General features: G+C 43.3%; 1 protein-coding gene across 1 annotated transcript; it reads left to right on the top strand.

Moving 5' to 3' along the window:
• Positions 1-6,401: 6,401 nt before the first annotated feature.
• On the top strand, positions 6,402-6,935 carry LOC122665432. Its single transcript, XM_043861582.1, has 2 exons — positions 6,402-6,624; positions 6,745-6,935. Exons 1-2 carry the CDS (start codon positions 6,402-6,404, stop codon positions 6,933-6,935), a joined length of 414 nt encoding a protein of 137 aa, XP_043717517.1.
• Positions 6,936-22,251: the final 15,316 nt, after the last annotated feature.

Raw genomic sequence — 22,251 nt, forward strand, 5'->3', positions numbered from 1 at the left:
GGTTGCCCAACCAAATGGACCCTAAGTCCCACTTACCATAAATAGAACCAATGGACATTCATTATTCATAACTCCTCCCATCTACCCTAAAACGTGGTAGAGAGCAAGAAGGAAGGAGAGTGGGAAGGCTTGGTTGGAGACTTGAGACCCCACCTCTTGGAGCCCTAAATGTGGAGCTCCTCTTTTCCCTTCTTCTATTTTTGGGTTTTAGGATTTGGGAAATGGGAAAAGCCTTGACCTAGGGTTCTACTTGGAACCCAAGGATCGATGGAACCTTTAGCCTATGCTATTATGGAGTTATTACACTCCATTGTTAGTCCTAAGACTCACAATCTCATCCTATTTGAAAGACCTAGGGTTTCTACCCTATTATGCCTTAGAATAAGTTCTTGGATTCTCCTCTTGAATCCTTTGGGAGGTATAGACCTAATGAGGTCTTAGAACCCTAATGGACCTAGGGGGGAGCTCCGTTGGTGTTCCTTTGCCTTCAAACTCCTTGGAAATGGAACCCTTAGTGAAAAACCCCTTGAATCTCAGACTTGGGGGTATGAGGTTTTACATGTGGTTTTAAGACCTACGAGAAATCACCCTTGAAACTACCTTCCTGAGTAAACCCTTGGTTAGAGAGGATTTACGTGCGGTTTTATGTTCTAAGAAAAATCGCCCATAAAACCGCACTTGGCCGAGACTCTTCAGAGCCCCTGGTTAAAGAGGTTTTACATGCGGTTTCAGGAATTGGGCATAAGACCACCCATAAAACCACCCTGCCTCTAAAAACCTTATACTTAGGTGATTTAAGTGATACCTTTTGGGGATCCTCTCTTTTACTTGTTTAACCCTATTCTCACTCTTTCCTTAGGTTTAAAATTCCCATCTTGTGACGTGTTACTTAATCGTGGCGACAAACTTGTAACAACAGGGCTTAACATATATTGTGAGTGGGTTTGGTTATTGTTTGGGCTTGCTATTATTAATTGTACATGTACCATGCCATTAGTATACTTTATTAAGCATGATTGTGCATCTTGCATACTTTTAATACTTGGTTGATATGATGATGTTGTGATTATTTTCCACCTTTTGTTGAGTTACGGTATCGATGAGTGCCGGCGCCGGAATCCCAGATATATAAAATATCTTTTATTGGATGTCATATTGAACTGTATGTGCCATGCCGTGTTGGTACCCGGGTGCTAGATGGAATGGGACATTGATGCACCCGGATTACCTCTCGGGACGATAGGACTTGCATGTAGTATGTCTGTGACTAGGACTTTTGTACCCATATGCTACGACCCTTACCAATAGGGGTTTAGGTGTTGGGTAACCAGAGCTCCGGATTCTATGGTGTGAGAGAGAGCCAGTCAGCGTAGTAATGGTTATCGGGGTCTGCCACTGGATGGTCTTAGAGGCTTTGACCGGCGTAGGTTCCCTGGTGACAATTCAGGTTTCATTGTGGCGATAACCGAAGTGACCCACAGTGTCTCCCGAGTTGTCACAGTAGCATATTCCTCTGACTTAGTTTGTGTGATAGGTGGAAAATTACTAACATGTGCATGCATCATTGGACTATATGTGAATTTTGTGTTTGTGCATCCCCATCCCCTCACTGGCTTAGTAGAGCTAACACCCTCGTGCACATACTTTTTAGATTATGAAGCAGATAGAGGTTATCTTGCGGGACTCGAGGTCCAGCCCTCTGGATACGATGACATTGGTACAGAAGAACCGGAAGTTGTGTTAGAGGAATATGGTGACGGGTGTCCTTGTGACAATTGCGCCTACGGGCCGAGAGGATATTTGGGACTTGATCCCTTTTGATTATTTTGGGGCTTAAAGCCCATGTATAAACATTTATTGTTATACCCTTTTGATAGTTATTAGATGGTCATGGAAAATGTATTAGCTACTGTATTTATCATTTAGCCTTTGAACATCTTGAAACTATTTAATTTTATATGCTTTCGCAAAACTACTGATCTTTTGGAATGTAATATTCCCTTTTCGCATTCTGATATTATATTTCATTAATATTGGTTATGACTGTGCGTTGGGACACTGTGTCAGTGATCCTAGAAGCTTAATGGGATGACACGCGTCGTCCTAGTCACCCTTTATATTGTATTATATTCCTTGTCTGGAATAGGGGCGTGACAGCGTGGTATCAGAGCGTGATGCTCTGCACCAACCGCAGTCTCACGGACTCATGATTTACTCCACACAATTAAGGTCTAATTTAAAAGCTTTCAACGAGAATAATTGGAATGTATGCGAAACCTAGGGAGAAGACTAGTTAAGTGTGAAAGCCGATGGCAATAGTGGATAATAGGAACAACAGTAGAAAGAAAGACTTATATATATATGTATTCCTTAGGTTCCAGCTGTTGAATACGTTGTCCACAAACCCAAAAAGAAAATTACAAAACTTCAGCTAAAATACTGACTCTAAGTTCTTACAACTAGAAATAGTTAAAAGGTACTACATAATATGGCTAAATAACTGAAAGTCCAAAAGATAGAACATGGTAGGAAAGGTCATGGAGTCTATAACTCCATCTCATCACCACTGCCAGACTCGTCATCGGTCCCTCCATTGTGAAGGTAGGAGTACAGGTCATGCATCTGCCTCTTGAGGTTTTTGATGCGTTTGCCAGACACATCGAGTCGAGCATTCACACCAGCAAAGCCCTGGGTCATGTTGGTGCTCATCTGACCTAAGGCTGCAAGAACTTTATCTATATCTGACCCTCCAGGAACAGTACCATATGATGATGCCATGTGCTCAACTGATTGGGGAGGAGGCTCCGGTGCATTGGGCTCCAGCATGTAACCCTCTGCTGGGGGAATTGGTTCCCCATTACTGTATGTGTCAACTCGGATTTGCATCCTCGCGATTGCATTGTGATCTAGAGGAGGATCTTCAGTTATGTCCTGATCCTCACCACTCAAGTCAACCCCGAAGTGCTGGAAGATGGTAGTAAGCAGCCTCCTACAAGGTAAGTCCAAACTTTTCTTAGGATTCTGCCCTGTGTGAGTCATGGTGCGCATTATGATGTAGGGTAGGCAGAGTGGCATGCCCTTGTATAAATGATATGCCACGTACCCCACAAAGATCAAAGGCATGATGCGATGTCCTGCTATAGGTACGATGTTGTGTTGCACAATCTGACTCAGCACCCTTAGAGACTTACCAAATGATGTCTCGGGCACCTTTGACTCAAATGTCCCATGGGTAAGCACCTTGTATAGCTCCATGTACGCCTCTCGCTTGATGAAGGAATAGGGGTTCTTTCCTGGTGAACAATAGGTCTTCGCTCCCCCAATAGACACATTGAGAATGCCCGCTAGTTGTGCTGCAGTAAAGGCTATGGGGACCCCCTTGACCTATGAAATGACCCAAAAATTCTGTGTGCCCGTTCTCGATATCCAGATTGGCATAGAAATGATGGATGAGATTTGGGTAGAATGGTTCTGAGAGGTTGAGGATGTTGGTCCACCCCAAGGCCTCGAATCTCTGTTCCACCTTGTAAGCCTTGAGATCATCCAACGCTACGTCCCGCCCTTCCACTATCTTCTTGCAGTGGAAGTAGTCCTGGTAGAGTTCTTGGTCCTCAATCTTTTGAAATCATAGAGGATCTAGGACAACTGGTGCAGGTTGTTCGACGTGTGCACATTGTGTTCTTGGGGCCATTGGATGGTTTTAACCTATAGTCAAAAGCTAAAATTTATAGCAAATTAGTACATTGAATGCTAAAGCCTAAGTAGGATGATCAATATAAATTTATGAGGTTCAAGACCTAGCCTTTGATTCTCCTTCCAAAGCAATTTAAATTACAGCAAGATTCTTAGGCTAGAAAATTTTTATTTTTATCAATGTATGATCTAAGAAGTTGGGGAAAAAGGGAAGGCATGACCACTATGTGAATGACATCATAAATAATAAAGATTCATGGCCACCCTATGCCTAGAACTTAATACTTTATACAAAATACTGAGGTTCAAGCAAGAAATGGACTGATTCGATCATGAAACATGCTATGAACTTCAAAGAAATTTTCTAGATTTTGTGGTTGGGAGTTTGAATCATGAGAAGCAAAGTAAAGATGACTTATGATAACTCAAAATAATATGAAATAAGTCCTACATAGAAAAATCGATTCATACATGTGCAAAAGAGAAGAGGAAATTTGATCTAGGGTTTGGGTTTTTCCAAAATCCAACCCAAATCTTTGGTTTAGATGCCACAATCGTGTGCAAGCCTTTATATAGGCTGTATATGGTGTAGAAATGGTTGAGGATAGGTTGCAAATAGTCTACTAAGCAAAAAGGAAGCAAAACCCCAATTTTCTAATACCTGAAATCGTGTTTTGGGTTTTCTCCAAGAGAAAAATCGATGGAGGAGAAGGAAACCTTACCTGAGCACGATTGGGTGTTGATATGGAGTGATTTGGAGCACCAAAATCCACTAAGGAGTGAGGAGGAAGCAGATACGGTCGCGGTTGGGGTTTCTCCAGAGCCTTGGAGTCGCGGTTTGAAAGAGGGAAAATGACCCTTTAAATCGTGGGCTTTAAATTTAAGGAAAAAGGCCCGACGGTTTTACATATGGTTTTGGCCCAGGTAAGAACCACCAGTAAAACTGCCCTTAGCCTAGACTATTTTTGATTTCGGTCTCAGGCGGACTTACCTGCGGTTTCACATTTGAGTAAAATCGGGCATAAAACCGCCTAAGCCAGAAAGGGTTTCCTGGCCCTATTTGGTTTAACCAACCTGTTTTTGGTATTTGTTACCTTCATTTGTTGCTTCCCTCACCCCTCTTGTGACCTATCTTACCTTTATAAATTAAACTTGTGGTTGGCTTGCTTATGATTAAATTTAATTGTGTCTGTAATTGTTGGTGTCGACTTTAATCAGGTGTCAACCATGGTTAATACCCAGTCAAATGCAAACCATTCCCCTCCTAGGGAAGAAGCCGAGGAAGCCTCGAACACAACCTTATCGGTAGCTCCGCCAATCAATAACAATGCGGATGTTGCCGTGTTATTGGGTAATATGTTGCAAGCCATGCAACGTGAGCATAGAGAGGCGCAGCAAGAGCAGCGTCAATTTATGCAAGACATGACTGCTCAACTCCGGGACATTGTAAGGGAAAGGCAGCCAGTGCCCCCTCTCGTACAGGTGGACCCTCCTCTACCAGCTCCTGTGGGTATTGCTATACCTGGTATTCCTCCGGCTCCTGTCGCTGCCACTCTACCTCCCGCTCATGAGGTTCCTCTAGTTCAAGTGGCGACACCGGCTTGGACAGATGCCGCCAAGCTGTCGGAAAGATTTCAGAAACACCGTCCTCCGACCTTCTACAGGATGGCCCATGACTCCTTGTTCCCGACAACGTGGATAAGGGACCTTGAAAGGATCTTCGAAGTGTTACAATGCAACGACACAGACAAGATCCGGTGTGCATCATACCAACTTCGAGGCGATGCCGATGCTTGGTGGCTCTCCTCCAAAGATAATTTCTGGGCAACTCATCCAGATGGGACTTAGGCTCAATTCAAGGAAGACTTCTTCAAAAACTTCTTCGCTCAGAACTTCCACGATAAGGAGTTTGAGTTCCTGAACTTCTATCAAGAATCCAAGTCGGTCCTTGAGTACCAACAAGCCTTTGAAGAACTGTTTTACTTTGCCCAGGTACATATGAAGCCTGAGGATGTTAAGGCCAGGAAGTTTGAGAAAGGGCTTAGGCCTGGTATCAGTACTTCTGTGGTGCTCCACAAATATCCCACTTATGCAGAGACGGTCCAAGCTGCCAAGGTAATTGAGGACCAACAGAGGGAGAATTACAGGGCCATTCAGGCCGGTAAGAGGCCCGTGACCCCTTATGAGCCTGAAGGATGCACAAAGTTCTAGAAGAAAGGATCCTACACTGTTGCTTCCCCATTCTAATCCCGTAGGCCAGATGCGGCACAAGTACCCAAGACCGCATCAACCTCTCCCAATGGACCTCAGACTTTCATATGCTTCAATTGCAAGGAATCCGGGCATATGGTTAGGGATTGTCCACACCCTCGGATGATAGGTCCTCCAGGCTCGGCAACACAAAAGGCACCCCAAGCCAAGGCGACTCTGCATTCTCTTCTTCCTACTCCGGCCAATAGAACTCAAGGGCGGGTATACTCTGTGACTAATGAAGAGGCCCAGGCTGACCCCAGTGCTATTACAGGTAATGCACTCAACTCTTAAGTTGTGCATCCTTATAGCTTTTATTTCTATGATTGGTTCTCTATTGTTTGCCAGGTGTGATTCTTGTTTGCTCTCAGCCTGCCTATGCTTTGTTTGATTCGGGGGCATCACATTCTTTTGTGTCCCCTTGTTTTGCCTAGAAGATACCTATCGAACCAAAGCAAATGGCCCAGAAACTGATAGTCAGTACACTAACGAGTAGCAAGGTTGAACTTGACTCGGTTTATGATCCTTGCCCTGTACGTGTGTGTGATTATGGGCTAAAAGCAAGTTTTGTACTGCTGGACATGAAAGATTTCAATGTGATCTTGGGTATGGATTGGCTATCGACTCACAGGGCCAGTCTAATCTGCTTAGAGAGGAAGGTCTTGTTCAAACCAGTGGAAGGTGATGAGTTTGTTTTTAAGGGCATTAGGTGGTAGAGGCCCAAGAAAGATATCATCTCTGCCCTCCAAGTGCAAAAGCTATTGGGAGAAGGATGTCAGTGTTACCTGGCATCTGTGGTAGACACTGAAGCAAAGGTTAGGCCATTGGAAGAGCTGTGTGTAGTGAAAGATTTTTCGGATGTCTTTCTGGAAGATCTAAAGTGGTTGCCACCAGATCCCGAGACAGAGTTCATGATAGATCTGATTCTTGGTGTAGCCCCAGTATCCAAGGCTCCTTACAGGATGGCCCCAACTGAGTTGAAGGAGTTATAAGAATAGTTGAATGACCTATTGAAGAAAGGCTTCATTCGACCCAGTGTATCTCCCTGGGGAGCTCCTGTGTTGTTTGTGAAGAAGAAGGACGGTAGTATGCATATGTGCATCGACTACCGTGAGCTCAACAAACTAACAATCAAGAACCGATATCCTTTGCCGAAGATCGATGACCTATTCGATCAATTACAGGGTGCCAAGGTGTTCTCGAAGATTGATCTTTGATCGGGGTACCATCAGCTGAAGATCAGAGACAGTGATATCAACAAGACAGCATTTAGATCTCGCTATGGTCATTATGAGTTCTTGGTCATGTCCTTCGGGCTGACCAATGCCCCGGCCGCCTTCATAGAGTTGATGAATCGGGTGTTCCATGATGTCCTAGACAAGTATGTCATTGTCTTCATTGATGACATCTTGGTCTATTCTAAGAGCGAGGAGGAGCATGCAGACCATCTCTGTTTGGTATTGCAATGCTTGAGAGAGAAGCAATTGTACACCAAATTCTGTAAGTGCGAGTTTTGGCTGCAACAGGTAGCATTTCTAGGACACCTTGTTTCTGGCAAAGGTATTGAGGTTAACCCTGGCAAGGTGAAGTCGGTGGTTGACTGGGTGTTACCCAAGAGTGTGGTAGACATTCGTAGTTTTTTGGGTCTAGCCGGCTATTACAGGAGGTTCATCAAGAACTTCTCAAGGATCTCCGCTCCTATGATACGACTGACCCGAAAGGGAGTGAAGTTCGAGTAGTCTGATTGCTATGAGAAGAGCTTCCAGGAACTAAAATTGAGGCTGGTTTCTGTTCCGATACTTACTATTTCTAACGGTACTTGAGGGATGCTATTCTACAGCGACGCATCCAAATGGGCTTGGGTTGTGTCCTGATGCAAGATGGGAAGGTCGTGGCTTATGCTTCTCGACAATTGAAAGATTATGAGAAGAATTACCCGACCCACGATTTGGAGCTCGTAATTGTGGTTTTCGCTCTGAAAATTTGGAGACATTACATATATGGTGAAAAGAGCAAAATCTACAGTGATCACAAGAGTCTCAAATACTTCTTTACATAGAAGGAGCTCAATATGAGGCAACGGCGGTGGTTAAAGTTGTTGAAGGATTATGACTGCACCATCCATTACCACCCTGCCAAAGCAAATGTAGTAGCAAATGCGCTGAGCTAGAAATCTCAGACCTTGTCACTGGCATCACTGGCAGTCAGCAAGAAACTTATTAAGGAAGCTAGAAGGATGGACCTGGAATTACTGGTTGATGGTGTTACCCTATCCATGTCAGCATTATCAGTACAGTCAACACTTGTAGAGCGAATCCAGTTAGCTCAAGCTTCTGCTGAAGAGTTTTAAAGGATCATTGAGGCTATCAAAGAGAACACGCAGCGAGAACTAGACTTTACTTTGACAGAAGGTGGTGTCCTCATGTTCAGACATCGTTTATGTGTTCCTAGTGATCCTCAATTGAGGAAGGAAGTCTTATCTGAAGCCTATGACTCTCCTTATTCGATTCATCCAGGTAGTACGAAGATGTATAGAGATTTGAAGGAATATTACTGGTGGAGTGGAATGAAGAGAGATGTGGCTGAGTATGTGGCAAAATGTCTCACATGTCAACAGGTGAAGGTGGACAGACAACCACCTCATGGCCTCTTGTAGTCATTGCCTGTTCTAGAGTGGAAGTGGGAGGATGTTACTATGGACTTCGTCACTGGGCTACCCCACACACATAGAGGTGTCGATGCTATATGGGTTGTTGTTGACATATTGACGAAGACGGCTCACTTCATCTTTGGCTCGCTTGTACGTTGATAATGTGGTTCGTCTGTATGGAGTTCCAGTTAGTATCATCTCTGACTGGGATCCTAGATTCACATATGAGTTCTGGGGTGGTTTTTAGAAGGCAATGGGTACATTGTTGAGTTTTAGTACAACCTTCCACCCTCAGATAGACGAATAGTCAGAGAGGACTATTCAGACTTTGGAAGATATGCTTTGAGCTTGTGCCATTGACATGCAAGGCAGGTGGGACGAGCACATCTCACTTATTGAGTTTGCTTACAATAACAGTTACCAGGCTACCATCGGTATGGCACCGTTTGAAGCTCAATATGGAAAGAAGTGTCGGAGACCTCTATACTGTGACGAGGTGGATGAACAGTGTATTATTGGTCTCGAGTTGATTCAAACAACATGCGAGAAGTTGGACTTGATTCGTGAATAGATCAAAGCAGCCCAGTCTAGGAAGAAAGGTTATGCAGATTTGAGGCGGAAGAACCTTGAGTTCACTATCGACGACAAAGTGTTCCTTAAGGTATCGCCCACCAAAGGGGTGATGCATTTCAATAAGAAGGGAAAACTGAGTCCGAGGTTTATAGGGCCTTTTGAGATCCTCGCAAGGATCGGACCAGTGGCGTATTGGTTGGTACCCCCTCCATCCTTGGAAGGTGTGTATGATGTTTTCCATGTATCCATGTTGCAAATGTATGTTCATGACCCAAGCCATGTTCTGTCACATGAACCGCCAGAACTCACGATCGACATGTCCTACAAGGAGTAGCCTGAGAAGATTCTGGACAGCAAGGTTGTTCACCTCCGCAACCGGCCCATTCACTATATGAAGGTGAAATGGTGCAATCATCCTGAAGAGGAAGCATCTTGGGAAGCAGAGGTAGAGATGCGGGCGAAATACCCTTTCCTTGCTTTTCTACAAGGTACATCAAATTTCGGGGACGAAATTTCTTGTAAGGTGGGGGGGATGTTATACCAGCACTTGGGATCATAATTAATTATTATTTCTTCCTCGTGACGTGTAGATACCGCTGTCATGTATGCTGGTGACCTGTTCTCGATGATGGTCAAACCCAGCTACAAAATCATTGACCACAGTACAGCTTTGCCTATGGAGGAAAGATTTCTCAATCGGTAGTGGGGGAAATTCGTCGATGGTGACTTTATCGACTATCCTCCAAGTACCAGCCCGGGAAGCAAAGAATTTCGGAGAGAGCACCCTGGACCATCGCCTCAGTTGGATACTTTATTTAGTGATGAACTTGGCATTGCTGTGGCAAAGCTATTCGGAGTCATGGGGGATAAACCATGACAACTGAGAAGTAAGTTCCTAGCCCCTTGTTTTGTTTTTTTAGCTTTCCCTTTGATGCCCTCGAAGTGCGGGTCAAGTTAGAACCGCCTAGGCCATTTTAGCCGTTTATGGAATATTTTATTACGGGTCCCACTTACCTTGGGAAACATGTGAGGGACTTGTGTTCCCATATCATGTGGACCCCACTCTCTAATAGACTTTTTTTCCTATTAGGACCAATGGGTTGACCCATTTAGTCTAATTGACCCATTTAACTTATTTGACCCAAGAGTGGGTTTTAATCTATTGGTTGCCCAACCAAATGGACCCTAAGTCCCACTTACCATAAATTTAACCAATGTGCATTCATTATTCATAACTCCTCCCATCTACCCTAAAACGTGGAAGAGACCAAGAAGGAAGAAGAAAAGGAGGAAGGAGAGTGGGAAGGCTTGGTTAGAGGCTTGAGACCCCACCTCTTGGAGCCCGAAACGTGGAGCTCCTCTATCTTGGGGGTAGGTAAGCCATTAAACTCTCTTCCCTTCTTCTATTTTTGGGTTTTGGGGTTTGGGAAATGGGAAAAGCCTTGACCTAGGGTTCTACTTGGAACCCAAGGATCGATGGAACCTTTAGCTTATGCTATTGTGGAGTTATTACACTCTATTGTTAGTCCTATGACTCACAATCTCATCCTATTTGAAAGACCTAGGGTTTCTACCCTATTATGCCTTAGAATAAGTTCTTCTTAGATTCTCCTCTTGAATCCTTTGGGAGGTATGGACCTAATAAGGTCTTAGAACCCTAATGGACCTAGGGGGAGCTCCCTTGGTGTTCTTTTGCCTTCAAACTCCTTGGAAATGGAACCCTTGGTGAAAAACCTCTTGAATCTCAGACTTGGGGGTATGAGGTTTTACATATGGTTTTAAGACTGCGAGAAACCACCCTTGAAACCACCTTCCTGAGTAAGCCCCTAGTTAGAGAGGTTTTACGTTCGGTTTTATGTTCTGAGAAAAACCACCCATAAAATAGCATTTGGCCGAGACTCTTCAGAGCCCCTGGTTAGAGGTTTTACATGTGATTTTAGGAATTGGGCATAAGATCACCCATAAAACCACCCTACCTCTGAAACCTTATACTTAGGTGATTTAAAGGATACCTTTTGGGGATCCTCTCCTTTACTTGTTTAACCCTATTCTCACTCTTTCCTTAGGTTTAAAATTCCCATCTTGTGACGTGTTACTTAATCGCCGCAACAAACTTATAACAACGGGGCTTAACATATATTGTGAGTGGGTTTGGTTATTGTTTGGACTTGCTATTATTAATTGTACATGTACCATGCTATTAGTATACTTTATTAAGCATGATTGTGCATCTTGCATACTTTTAATACTTGGTTGATATGATGATGTTGTGATTGCTTTCCACCTTTTGTTGGGTTACGATGCCGGTGAGTGCAAGTGCCGGAACCCTGGATATATAAAATACCTTTTATTGAATGTCATATTGAACTGTATGTGTCGTGCCGTGCTGGTACCCGGGTGCTAGATAGAATGGGATGTTGATGCCCCCGGAATACCTCTCGGGACGATAGGACTTGCATGTAGTATATCTATGGCTAGGACTTTTGTACCCATATGCTACGATCCTTACCAACAAGGGTTTAGGTGTTGGGTAACTAGAGCTCTGGATTTTGTGGTGTGAGAGAGAGCCAGTTAGGGTAGCAATGGTTATCGGGGTCTGCCACTGGATGGTCTTGGAGGCTTTGACCGGCGTAGGTTCCCTGGTGACAATTGAGATTTCATTGTGGCGATAACCGAAGTGACCCACAGTGTCTCCCGAGTTGTCACAATAGCATATACCTTTGACTTAGTTTTTGTGATAGGTGGAAAATTTACTAACATGTGCATGTATCATTGGACTATATGTGAATTGTGTGTTTATGCATCCCCATCCCCTCACTGGTTCAGTAGAGCTAACCCCCTCGTGCGCACACTTTTTAGATTATGATGCAGATGGAGGTTATCTTGAGGGACTCGAGGTCCAGCCCTCGGGATACGATGACATTGGTACGGAGGAACCGAAAGCTGTGTTAGAGGAACATGGCAACGAGTGTCCTTATGACGATTGCACCTACGGGTCGTAAGGATATTTGGGACTTGATCCCTTTTGATTATTTTGGGGCTTAAAGCCCAGGTATAAACATTTACTATTATACCCTTTTAATAGTTATTAGATGGTCATGGGAAATGTATTAACTACTGTATTTATCATTTAGCCTTTGAACATCTTGTAACTATTCAATTTTATACGCTTCCGTAAAACTACTGATCTTTTGGAATGTAATATTCTCTTTCCGCATTCTGATATTATATTGTTTTAATATTGGTTATGACTGTGCATTGGGACACTGTGTTAGTCATCCTGGCAGCTTAATGGGATGACACGCGTCATCCTAGTCACCCTTTATATTGCATTATATTCCTTGTCTAGAATAGGGGCGTGACAAGTCGGCTCTAACATCCCTTCCCAAGGTCAGCTCGACCGGCCCTCTGTGATTAATCCTGTGAGGTAACCGCTTCTTGTATTTTCTTTTTGTGCTTTTTGGACTATATTGTGGCATAAAGCCGAAATTCACCCTTTTGGTGCTTCCCAAGCATATTGCTCGAGGGTTCCCAGCATATTGCCTGAGGCATCCCAGCATTGTTGTCGAGGCTTCCCGGCGTATTCGCCTAAGGTTATACGGTAGTCCTCACAGGCATCCAACACCTTAACCCCTGTTGGCATGGGTGCATAGCACGGGTGATGAAACTCTAACCCCATGTCTATATGTCATCGTATGAGTTGGGTGGTGTCAACCATATCCCATTCTACTGGGTACCACAGACCTCATTTCCAAGCCGGCTACGGCATCTAATCCAGCATTTCCACATATAAGCATTATCATCCATTTCCAATGTCCATCAGATAAGATTCAGAATTCAAATGAGAATATGAAACAATTTAAAGTAATTAAAAATAGTAAATATTGTTGTTGTTGTTGTCAGTATCCATCAGTCATGTTACACCTACAGTCATGATGTAATTCCACTCACCTTGGTTTGATCCTACCAGTTTAGTTGTTTGTTCAGTTTCGGCCGGTATCTGGCAGTGCACCCCGAGCGCGAGGTCAAAGCCTAAAGTATAAATAAAAAATATGTCATTTAATATTCCAAACTATTTTTGGATGTCCTAGTGTTGATCTAGGCTCACTGGTTTGACTCGGTGCACAATCGGACATCACTTGGAATTCTCTGGGCTTTACACTAGGCTTTAGGCCTATGTCCCGGTCCATCATCCGGAGAATGTGGCTTTGGGTCAATATGGTATTTTACCACTGTAGTACATGGTTCTAGGTCACAATAGTCTTACAACACAGTCCCTAGGTCAGCAGTGCTGCAGGACCAACACAGACAGGGTTTCCAAGCCCTGCGGGGCCCACTTGGGTACCCAAGGTGTACATAATTATGGACAGATGTGAGGAGGGGTATTTTGGTCATTTTACACCTCCTTACACTGTTTATAGTCCATATGTGGAGGTCCCCAAACTCAGATCTGCAAAACATTCCACTTTAATTCTCTGGGTGATGTGTGCATCGCCCAGTGCATCATCCAGAGAATGCTTAGGACCTGAACAGGCTCATTTTCTTGGGTTTTGCACCATAGGCAGTGCCTTAATCGACCCTACATGCATGTTAGGTCATTGTGGACCTCATGGGGAGTGGTTTGCAGTGGTCCACTCAGATTTTGACCTGGGCCCACCACTTGGCTACCAGAAGCTGCCCAGGTAGCCCAGTGAATAGTAACCCAGCTGTGTTTCAGCATATGGGCATGGATTGGGCTGCATGTAAGGGCAGATTCACATGTATAATCATGGTAGTATGCTGTCCCTACCGAGATCCAAGCAAGGGTTAGCCTGTATGCACAGATCCAAGCCCAAACTGCCAGATCTGGGTGCAATAAGGCAGTGCAGCCAGGCACAGAGACTGATCTCAGTCTCAGGTGAACAACAACACTAAAAACACATGAATATACCTCAGATCTTCCATGCAACATGTTTGCATGTTGGATCTGTGGTAGCTCATGGCAATCCCCAGCTGTTCTGGGCTACCAATGGCCAGATATACATAAAAAACACAGAGATCTAAGGAGAAAGATAGTAATAGCAACAAGGCAGCAGGTATAGGTGTAGCTTTATACCTGAGAACAGTTGAGAATGGCTGTTGGAGCTGGTTTGATGTAAGGGTGGGCCTTCCCCCTCCTCTCTTCTTCTTTCCCTTCCTTTCTTCTTCCTCTCCTTCCCTTTTCTCTCTTTTTTCTCTTCTTTTCTCTCCCACGGTTTCAGCAATATAAATAGGTTCTTAAACAGAGCTGGGGTCCTCTATTTATAGGCCAGCCCTCTACCAAGGCCTGTTTGGCTGCTTAGACCCATTTCAAGAATGTATTTTTTAGACTAATTCTCAGTCATTCCGGGCACTCAGGTGGGGTCCACAGGGGTCCAAGGGTATGAGGTGGTTTCCTAGACTCCCTTCAACCTATGGAGGGTGTTCATGGCCAATATGGGTTGTCCCCACACATCTGCAGATTAAAATACTGCATTTTCCCACTCTGGGCGATGTCTCTGGGTGATGTGTGCATCGCCCAGTGCTATCGTCCAGAGAATTCATTTACAGAATTATTTGGATTGAAATGAAATTTTAGTTCATTTAGAGACATAATTGGATCATGGTTTCTTCTAAGAAAATGAAGCTCTATGAATCTAGTATCTAGAAAAACTAGAATCAAAGAAAATGAAGATTAGATTATGAAGTTATGTTCTTTTTATTATCAAGGGTCAATCTATCAGGACAACAGGATCCGATTTGACAGCAAATTGAAATGGAGTTTTAACTACCTTAGAGACATAACTAGGTAATGGTGTCTTCTAACAAAATGCAGCCCTATGAGTCTAGTTTCTAAAAAAATTGGAACCAACACAAATGGAGTTCAGGTGGTGGAGTTATATCATTTTAACTAAAAAAAGGTCAATCTACAAAGTAGCAGAATTTGCCATTTATGTTGGGATGTAAGATGTATGCATGGAATTGGGTTCTCATCATCAATTCAATAATGCAAATTGATGTTTGGGTCTAAAAAAGCTTTATCTAGAACATTTAAGGTGATGAGGGTCATCATTAGTTTATCCTAGAACTAGGATTAAGTCCAAGGGCCCTAGAATCAAGGGATGGTACCTTCCTCAGGCTGTACATTATGCAGTGGGCTGTACAACTACAAAGGTCTACAATCCATCTTTTGACAGGTATGTAGGAGGACATCCTCGGGGCTTCTCCATTAAATTCAATCACTAGAGTGACACTCCACAGTGTGCTTGGATGCCATGTCAGGGGTTCCTGTTCTTCATTCAAATCCCCAGCCAGTCAGAGGCGGGTTTGACATGTTGAATATTACAGAGTGATCATCTTTCATTCATAATCATCACCATGTGAGATTCAGAGCATAGAATTATGAAAAACATAGTCAACATGCTAATAAATCTTCATGCATTCAACCCTATAAATGTTTTATAGCATGCATGAGAGAGGTGAGATCATGTGTAGGTAAGTCACAACAATTAATAGTGGCATGCATCTCAAAATTCTGAAAAATTCCCTATTTAGGGCAAAAAATGCACACTGCAATCGATCCCTGCGGATGATGCCTTTGCATTGTTTGCAGTCCTGCAATCAATCCAAGAAGAACTCAGGGTTCTCTAATTTTGCATGTGGTTGATGGCTGCGGTCAATCCCTATGGTCGATCCTGGGCCCGTAAACATCAACCGAAGGTTGCGATTTTCATTTTTAAAACGAGCCGCAGCTCATTTTGAGCACTTATTTTTGCCCCAAACCGCAAGAGAAGAGCTCTAGGCACCCATGAAGAGGTTCCCCTACTCAAAACGTCCTAGACTCAAGCTTCCCCATTGATTATTGACCATCAAATCGACGCCTAAGGTAAGTATCAACCGATCAAAATCTTGTTTTGGTAATTTCTTCATCTTGTTCAAGACCTAGGTTAGATTTTCAATTTTTCTTGCAAATTCTTGCATTTTTTTGCATGGATGCTTGATTGCTTATTGAATTCATGTTGTGAATGGGTTATTAGAAGAAGTTTGATGCTCCATTGATGTTCCAACACCTTTCTCACAATTCCCACTTAGGAAATTTAGGGATTTTGCTCAAATTCAAAATGTAGGTTGTTTTAGGGAAATTTGCTTCAATGTAGTGATTGTTTGAGTGTTTTAGCATTGAATGCATGCTAGTACATCTACAATCCATGTAAGGTTGTGAATCCTTAGACTCATTGTTACACCCTTACCCCAACCCATACTAATCTAAGCTTGTGAATGTTGTAGTATAGTATGGGAAGCTCCCTTCACTGGCGAACTATTTAAGCTAACAATCAAACCTACACATTAGATATATCACCCAAGAACAGGAGAGCCGATAGAAGAGAGATTCCTCAACCGAGAGTGGGGAAGCTTTGTTGATTGTAAGTTCATAGATTATCCTCCTAGCACTAGCTCTTGAAGTGAGGAGTACGAAGGGAGAAGCCCGATGTCATGTAATATCGACACTTGGTATTTTTGTGAGGTTTGCATTGAAGTGAGAAAGTTATTGGAGTCCCAGAGGAAGACTTTGACTAGGTGAATACCAACCCTAGTAATCCCATAAATTATATAATTGTTTGTATGACCAATTAATCAACACCTTGATGCATGATATGTATGATGGAGCATGCCATTTATGTCTATTAATATCCCCCACATGTGCATATTCATCCACGAGAAAATCCCTCCTCATTTGGACCTCAAGATCTGCAGGATTAGCTCCTGCAAATCATGCCTGGCAAGCTTGTGGATCATGCAACAACATGAGCCGTAGCATGATCCGCAGAGGCTAAAATGGCCCAGATCCGATTGGATTTTCCTTGGACCACTTGGGCTCGAGCCTAGGGTTCCACCCTGGGTGAACCTAACCTATTTATGACCTAAAGGGTCCAGCTAAACTCTAAGATCTAAACCTTAAGTTCTATTTGGGATCCCATGAGCTTTAAAACCCATTTTATGCCCAAAAACACCCCCAACCAAACGCACCCTAAGCCACTAGCTAAACTAAGATAAAACCCTATCCCTCCTATCATTTCTCTCATTTTCAAACCCTAGAGAAGAAAGAAAACATGGAGAGCTGAGCTTGAAGGGAGAAAGAGGGAAAATAAGAAGAAGAGAAGAAGGAGAAGGAGAAGGGAGGATCCCAACATCCATTTGAGCTACCCTTGACCTCACATCACTTGCCCAGTTAGATATAAATTGTCACACCCCAATCCCAGCAAGGGATAAAATACTATAAAAGGGTATGACCAGGACAACACTTGTCATCCTAACCACCTCCAGCATCACGGATGTAGTGGCTTACCTCACAGTCACACAATCGAGAATCAGGGCTAATATCAGAGTAGCGGAAGACTTGTAATAAATACCACTGACTCTTATATAGGGAATAACTACAGTGATATTATATATATAAAGGATTATCTTTGAGCACACTACTTAGCCTAAAAGTTATTACATTAAAAGATGAATTTGAAATATAGGAAAAAGAGAACATTACATCAAATGCAGTAACATATGCAATAAGAAATAAAGAAAACAATTAAAGTATCAACATCCAAAATCCAGCTTTAGCATCTGTTATGCCCAAGTCTTCCATCGCACCTCGATAAAGTACTACCTGCAAGACAATATAAAAAGAAGGGTTTCCTGAGGGATGAGCTTCCACTAGCCCAATGAACAAAAAATTGAACCACACACACATAATAAATATGGGACTGCAAGCCGAACTTGATGAGCAAACATCCTTGACGTCCCATTCGACCAAAGATGACTCACACATCAGATCCGATTTACAATCATGCAACATACGCAACAATATGATATGTAATATGAATAATGATGTTGATGATGATGATGATATGTAATATATGCATGAATGCTATGCTGTGCAGAGTAATGGAATTGTATCCCTGGTACCGAAACTTACCCTCGATCCCCAAGGATATAACCCTAACTATGTCAGTGGAAGCCTACCGGTCCCAAAATACACCATCGGTCTCCCAGCAAGTCTTCGATAATCCCAACCACAGTACCAGAACTTACCCTTGATCCCCGGGCTGGATTATCAGTAAGGTGATTACGATGTAGGAACTTACACATCTACCTCCCGTATCCCTTTTAGCACATATTACAAATCCATTATGCAAAATGCTCTATGATTCTATCGTATCAAGAGGTATTCTGGGTGCATCAACGTCCCATTCCATCTATCACCGAGTACTAGCATGACACTGCACATGATAGGCCAAATATAATACATGATAAGAGACATTAAACAACCACATTACCATCTCATCCATTTCCAACACAATCACAACATATAGGTATCAATTTACATTCACATGAACATAATCATAGGTAAATAATGCAAATATGCGTTATGCATGAAGTATGACAAGTACCTTGATTTCAACAAAACATATTATTAAACATAGAATCACCCAATAAACAAATAGAATCCAACCCCCACTCACAGTTTGCTTGTTTATCGTTCGGTGTGTTTGGTAAGGTTTGCCTTGGTACACGTACTCCCGTATAGATTCTAAAGTCTGAGGTTGCGTGAGAACATAGTTAGAAGTGTATAAGTGGGTCCTACAAGGGGTCCCAATAATTTATTTGAAGTTTGGGACAAGACAACAAGGGTTGATGTAGGAACGGAGGCAGCCAGGTGAGTCCGCTCCTGGATCCGTCCAGGCCATATTTTGAAAACATATAGAACGGACTCACGGGTGGATGTGGAACATGAATCCGCTTATGCATCCGTCCAAACCCTGAGACATTCCCGAGAGCGAACTGAGCTACGGGCGGATTTACCAAGTGAGTCCGCTCGTGGCTCTACCCAGGTTAAACAACTAGGTCATACCGGACGGACTAACGGGCGGAAACACGACAGTGGATCCGCTTGTGGATCCGTCGACTTTCTTTTGAAATCTGAGAAGATTCCCACCTTCAGCCCTTCATCCATAGGACCATAAGGGTCCTAGGGTTAGGGAGGTGAGTCCAATCCTTTGTTGGGGGCTCCAAAACATGTATCCCATTATAGAACCTAGGGGATTCAAGGGATTGGATCCAACTCCAAGGTTTTTCCTAACCTAATTGTAGGTCTTCCATGCTTAGAACAATAATTTAGATTATCAAAGCCATGAAGGCAACAAGGGAAAGGGAAGTGAATCTCAAATTGGGTTTCATTAAGGATTATTGGGTTCCCAAGAGGAACCCTAAGCATGGAATCGATCCCAAGGGGATCCCCAAGTGTTACTATTATTAAGTTTGACAAAATACAAAACAAACTTCTTAAGTCAATCACTTTTAATCTTCACCCCCATAGGTGTTATGGTTTTAGGACCCTAAGAGGATCACCTCAAGGTCCAACAAGACCATCAAGGCCTAGCCTAAGCATTAGTCTTGGGATTCAAGGGTTTGGAATCACTTTAGGGTTTTCCAATTCTAGGATGATGTCACAAGTCCCTTAGGACAGCAAGGGGTTTCGAAGGTATCAAGGGTAGACCTTGGCATCACAATAGTCTCTTAATTAACATATATGGAAGGCACTTTAGGCTGTATAAAACCTCCACAAAATCTTTATAAGTTTACATAACAACCACTAAGCAAGTGGGGCACTGGGGTATAACTTAAATCCTACAGTTGCTATTAAAACACATCAACCATATGTGGGCCCACTTTTTAGGGTCTTTCATTCGTATTTGGTCTAAGCTTCCTTCATAGAAATTATATCCCTTTAAGTCTATTTTATAACGCAACTTGAATTGTATCAATACGATATGTATAGACAAAGTTACGGTCAAAATACTGGTGTGAATCCGCCCGTGCATTCGGTCAGACCCTGAGACACACCCGAGAGGGGGTGGATCCACGGGCGGAGGCATGATGGTAAGTCCGTCCCTGAGTCCATTCGCAGCAAAAAAGAGTTTTTCAACTCTGAACTTCATCCAAATTGGTTCCCAAGGCCCCCAATGGCTTCAAGGGCGTGTAGGGATGGTTCCTAAAGTTAATTAGGGTCCTAATAACCCTAATGGCACAATGCATTATGCCATCTATGATCCATACCCAATTGCCTAACCTAAATTTGGGTTTTTTTGGTGAAAAACTTAGGTTTGCAAGGTTTGATTGAATGACACTTCAAAGAGAGGTGCAAGGGTGTGAAAAGGCATCCCAAGGGACTAGAATCATGTCCCTAACAAGAGCATTGGGTCCCAAATGGAACCCAAACCAAATTCAAACTCCAAAATCCAAAACACTAAGCTAGAAATTAGAGAGATAGTGAGGGAGAGATGGAAATATCACTTACCACCAATAGGGAAACAAGGTCCAAGGCTAGGTGAGCCCCCTTAAACTCCTCCTTTCTCCTTCTCCTCCTCCTCCTTCTTCTTCTTCTTTTCTCCTTCCTTTCTCTCCATGGTTTGGCTATTTGGAGAAATGAAAGAGCTAAGGAGCTCATGCCCTCCTTATATGACTTGAAATGGGCCTTAAGGCATGTTTGTCTGGGTCCTTAAACCCAAAACCCATTTTAACTCAAGTTGGGCCTTAGGGCTATTTTGGTTTCTCCTTTAAGACCCCAAGTATTAAGGTTTGCTTGGTTTCTCATTAAAACCTCAAGTGCTAAGGTCTTAAGTCTTGTTTGGTTTAGGCCCTTAATGCTAAAACTCATTAAAATCATATTCGGGCTTTATGGGCCCACATACAAGGTCCAATAATATAAAAGAGGGTAAGGGTAGGGGTCCACCATGTCTGAGGACCTTGCCACGGTGTCTTGAGCACAGGCACATGGGCCCCACATAAGAAAACACATAAAACCAGCATGACAACATCGACGGATTATCAGACGGATTCACCAGCAGTGAATTTGTTCGTGGGTCCATTCCTATTGTCAAGGCCAAAATCAACAATAGGGCATGTGGGGCTTTGACCCACACTTCAAGGACTTCAAGGGGAGTATGTATACCAAAAATTTAGGGTTCAAAGCTTACCCATTGTGTGGTCCACTAGCACATCAAGGTGTGAACACAATCCTTGTGTTTAAGCTTTCCCTTTGACTGTTACGGTCCAATGTCACAGGTTTTGACCGGTGGCATCGTGGCGACACCCGTCAGCAAAAATTCAATTTGACCCATTATATTAGGGTGTATTTTGGGCGTAGGTGTAACATTCCCCCAACCTTATAAGAAATTTTGTCCTCAAAATTTGACGTGTCTGGGGATATGAATAGATGAGGATATTCTGACCACCTTTCAACTTCTTATCACCTAGACGCTCCTTCCTTCGAATGGTTGCACCACTTCACCTTCACATAGTGGATGGGTCGTTGCGAAGGTGTAAAATCATACCATCCAGAATCTCCTCGGGCTGCTCCTTATAGGACATGTCTGCTGCGAGCTCCGGCGGTTCCTGATATAGAACATGGCTCGGTCGTGGGTGTACTTCAGCAACATGAACACGTGGAAGATGTCATGCACACCATCCAAGGATGGCGGGAGTGCCAACCAGTAAGCCATCGGCCCGATTCTCACAAGGATCTCATACAGCCCAATAAATCTTGGGCTCAACTTGCCCTTCATGCCAAACCGCATCACCCCTTTTTGTAGGTGACACTTAAGAAACACCTTGTCACCGACAGTAAACCCCATATCCTTTGGACGCTGATCCGCATAACCCTTTTGTCTAGATTGGGCCGCCTTGATTCGCTCATGAATCAAATCCATCTTCTCGCTTGTTGATTGGATCAACGTGGGGTCAAGGATGCTATGTTCACCCACCTCATCCCAATAGTAGCTTGGTAACTGTTCTTATAAGCAAACTCAATGAGTGAGATGTGCTCATCCCAATTGCCTTGCATGTCAATAACGCAGGGCCGAAGCATATCTTCCAAAGCCTGAATCATTCTCTCCGACTATTTGTTTGTCTCAGGGTGGAAGACCGTACTAAAACTCAACAAGGTACCCATTGCCTTCTGAAACCCACTCCAGAACTTTGATGTAAATCTGGAATCACGATTAGAGATGATACTAACTGGTACTCCATGCAGT

This window comes from Telopea speciosissima, chromosome 6 (genome assembly GCF_018873765.1).
Source record: "Telopea speciosissima isolate NSW1024214 ecotype Mountain lineage chromosome 6, Tspe_v1, whole genome shotgun sequence".
Classification (NCBI taxonomy): domain Eukaryota; kingdom Viridiplantae; phylum Streptophyta; class Magnoliopsida; order Proteales; family Proteaceae; genus Telopea; species Telopea speciosissima.

Excerpts from the sequence above, each read along its gene's own strand:
- LOC122665432 (XM_043861582.1), top strand. The coding sequence starts at position 6,402 with ATGGCCCAGAAACTGATAGTCAGTACACTAACGAGTAGCAAGGTTGAA. Across the intron at positions 6,625-6,744 it reads CTTGTTCAAACCAGTGGAAG|ACACTGAAGCAAAGGTTAGG; the intron begins GTGATGAGTTTG and ends CATCTGTGGTAG.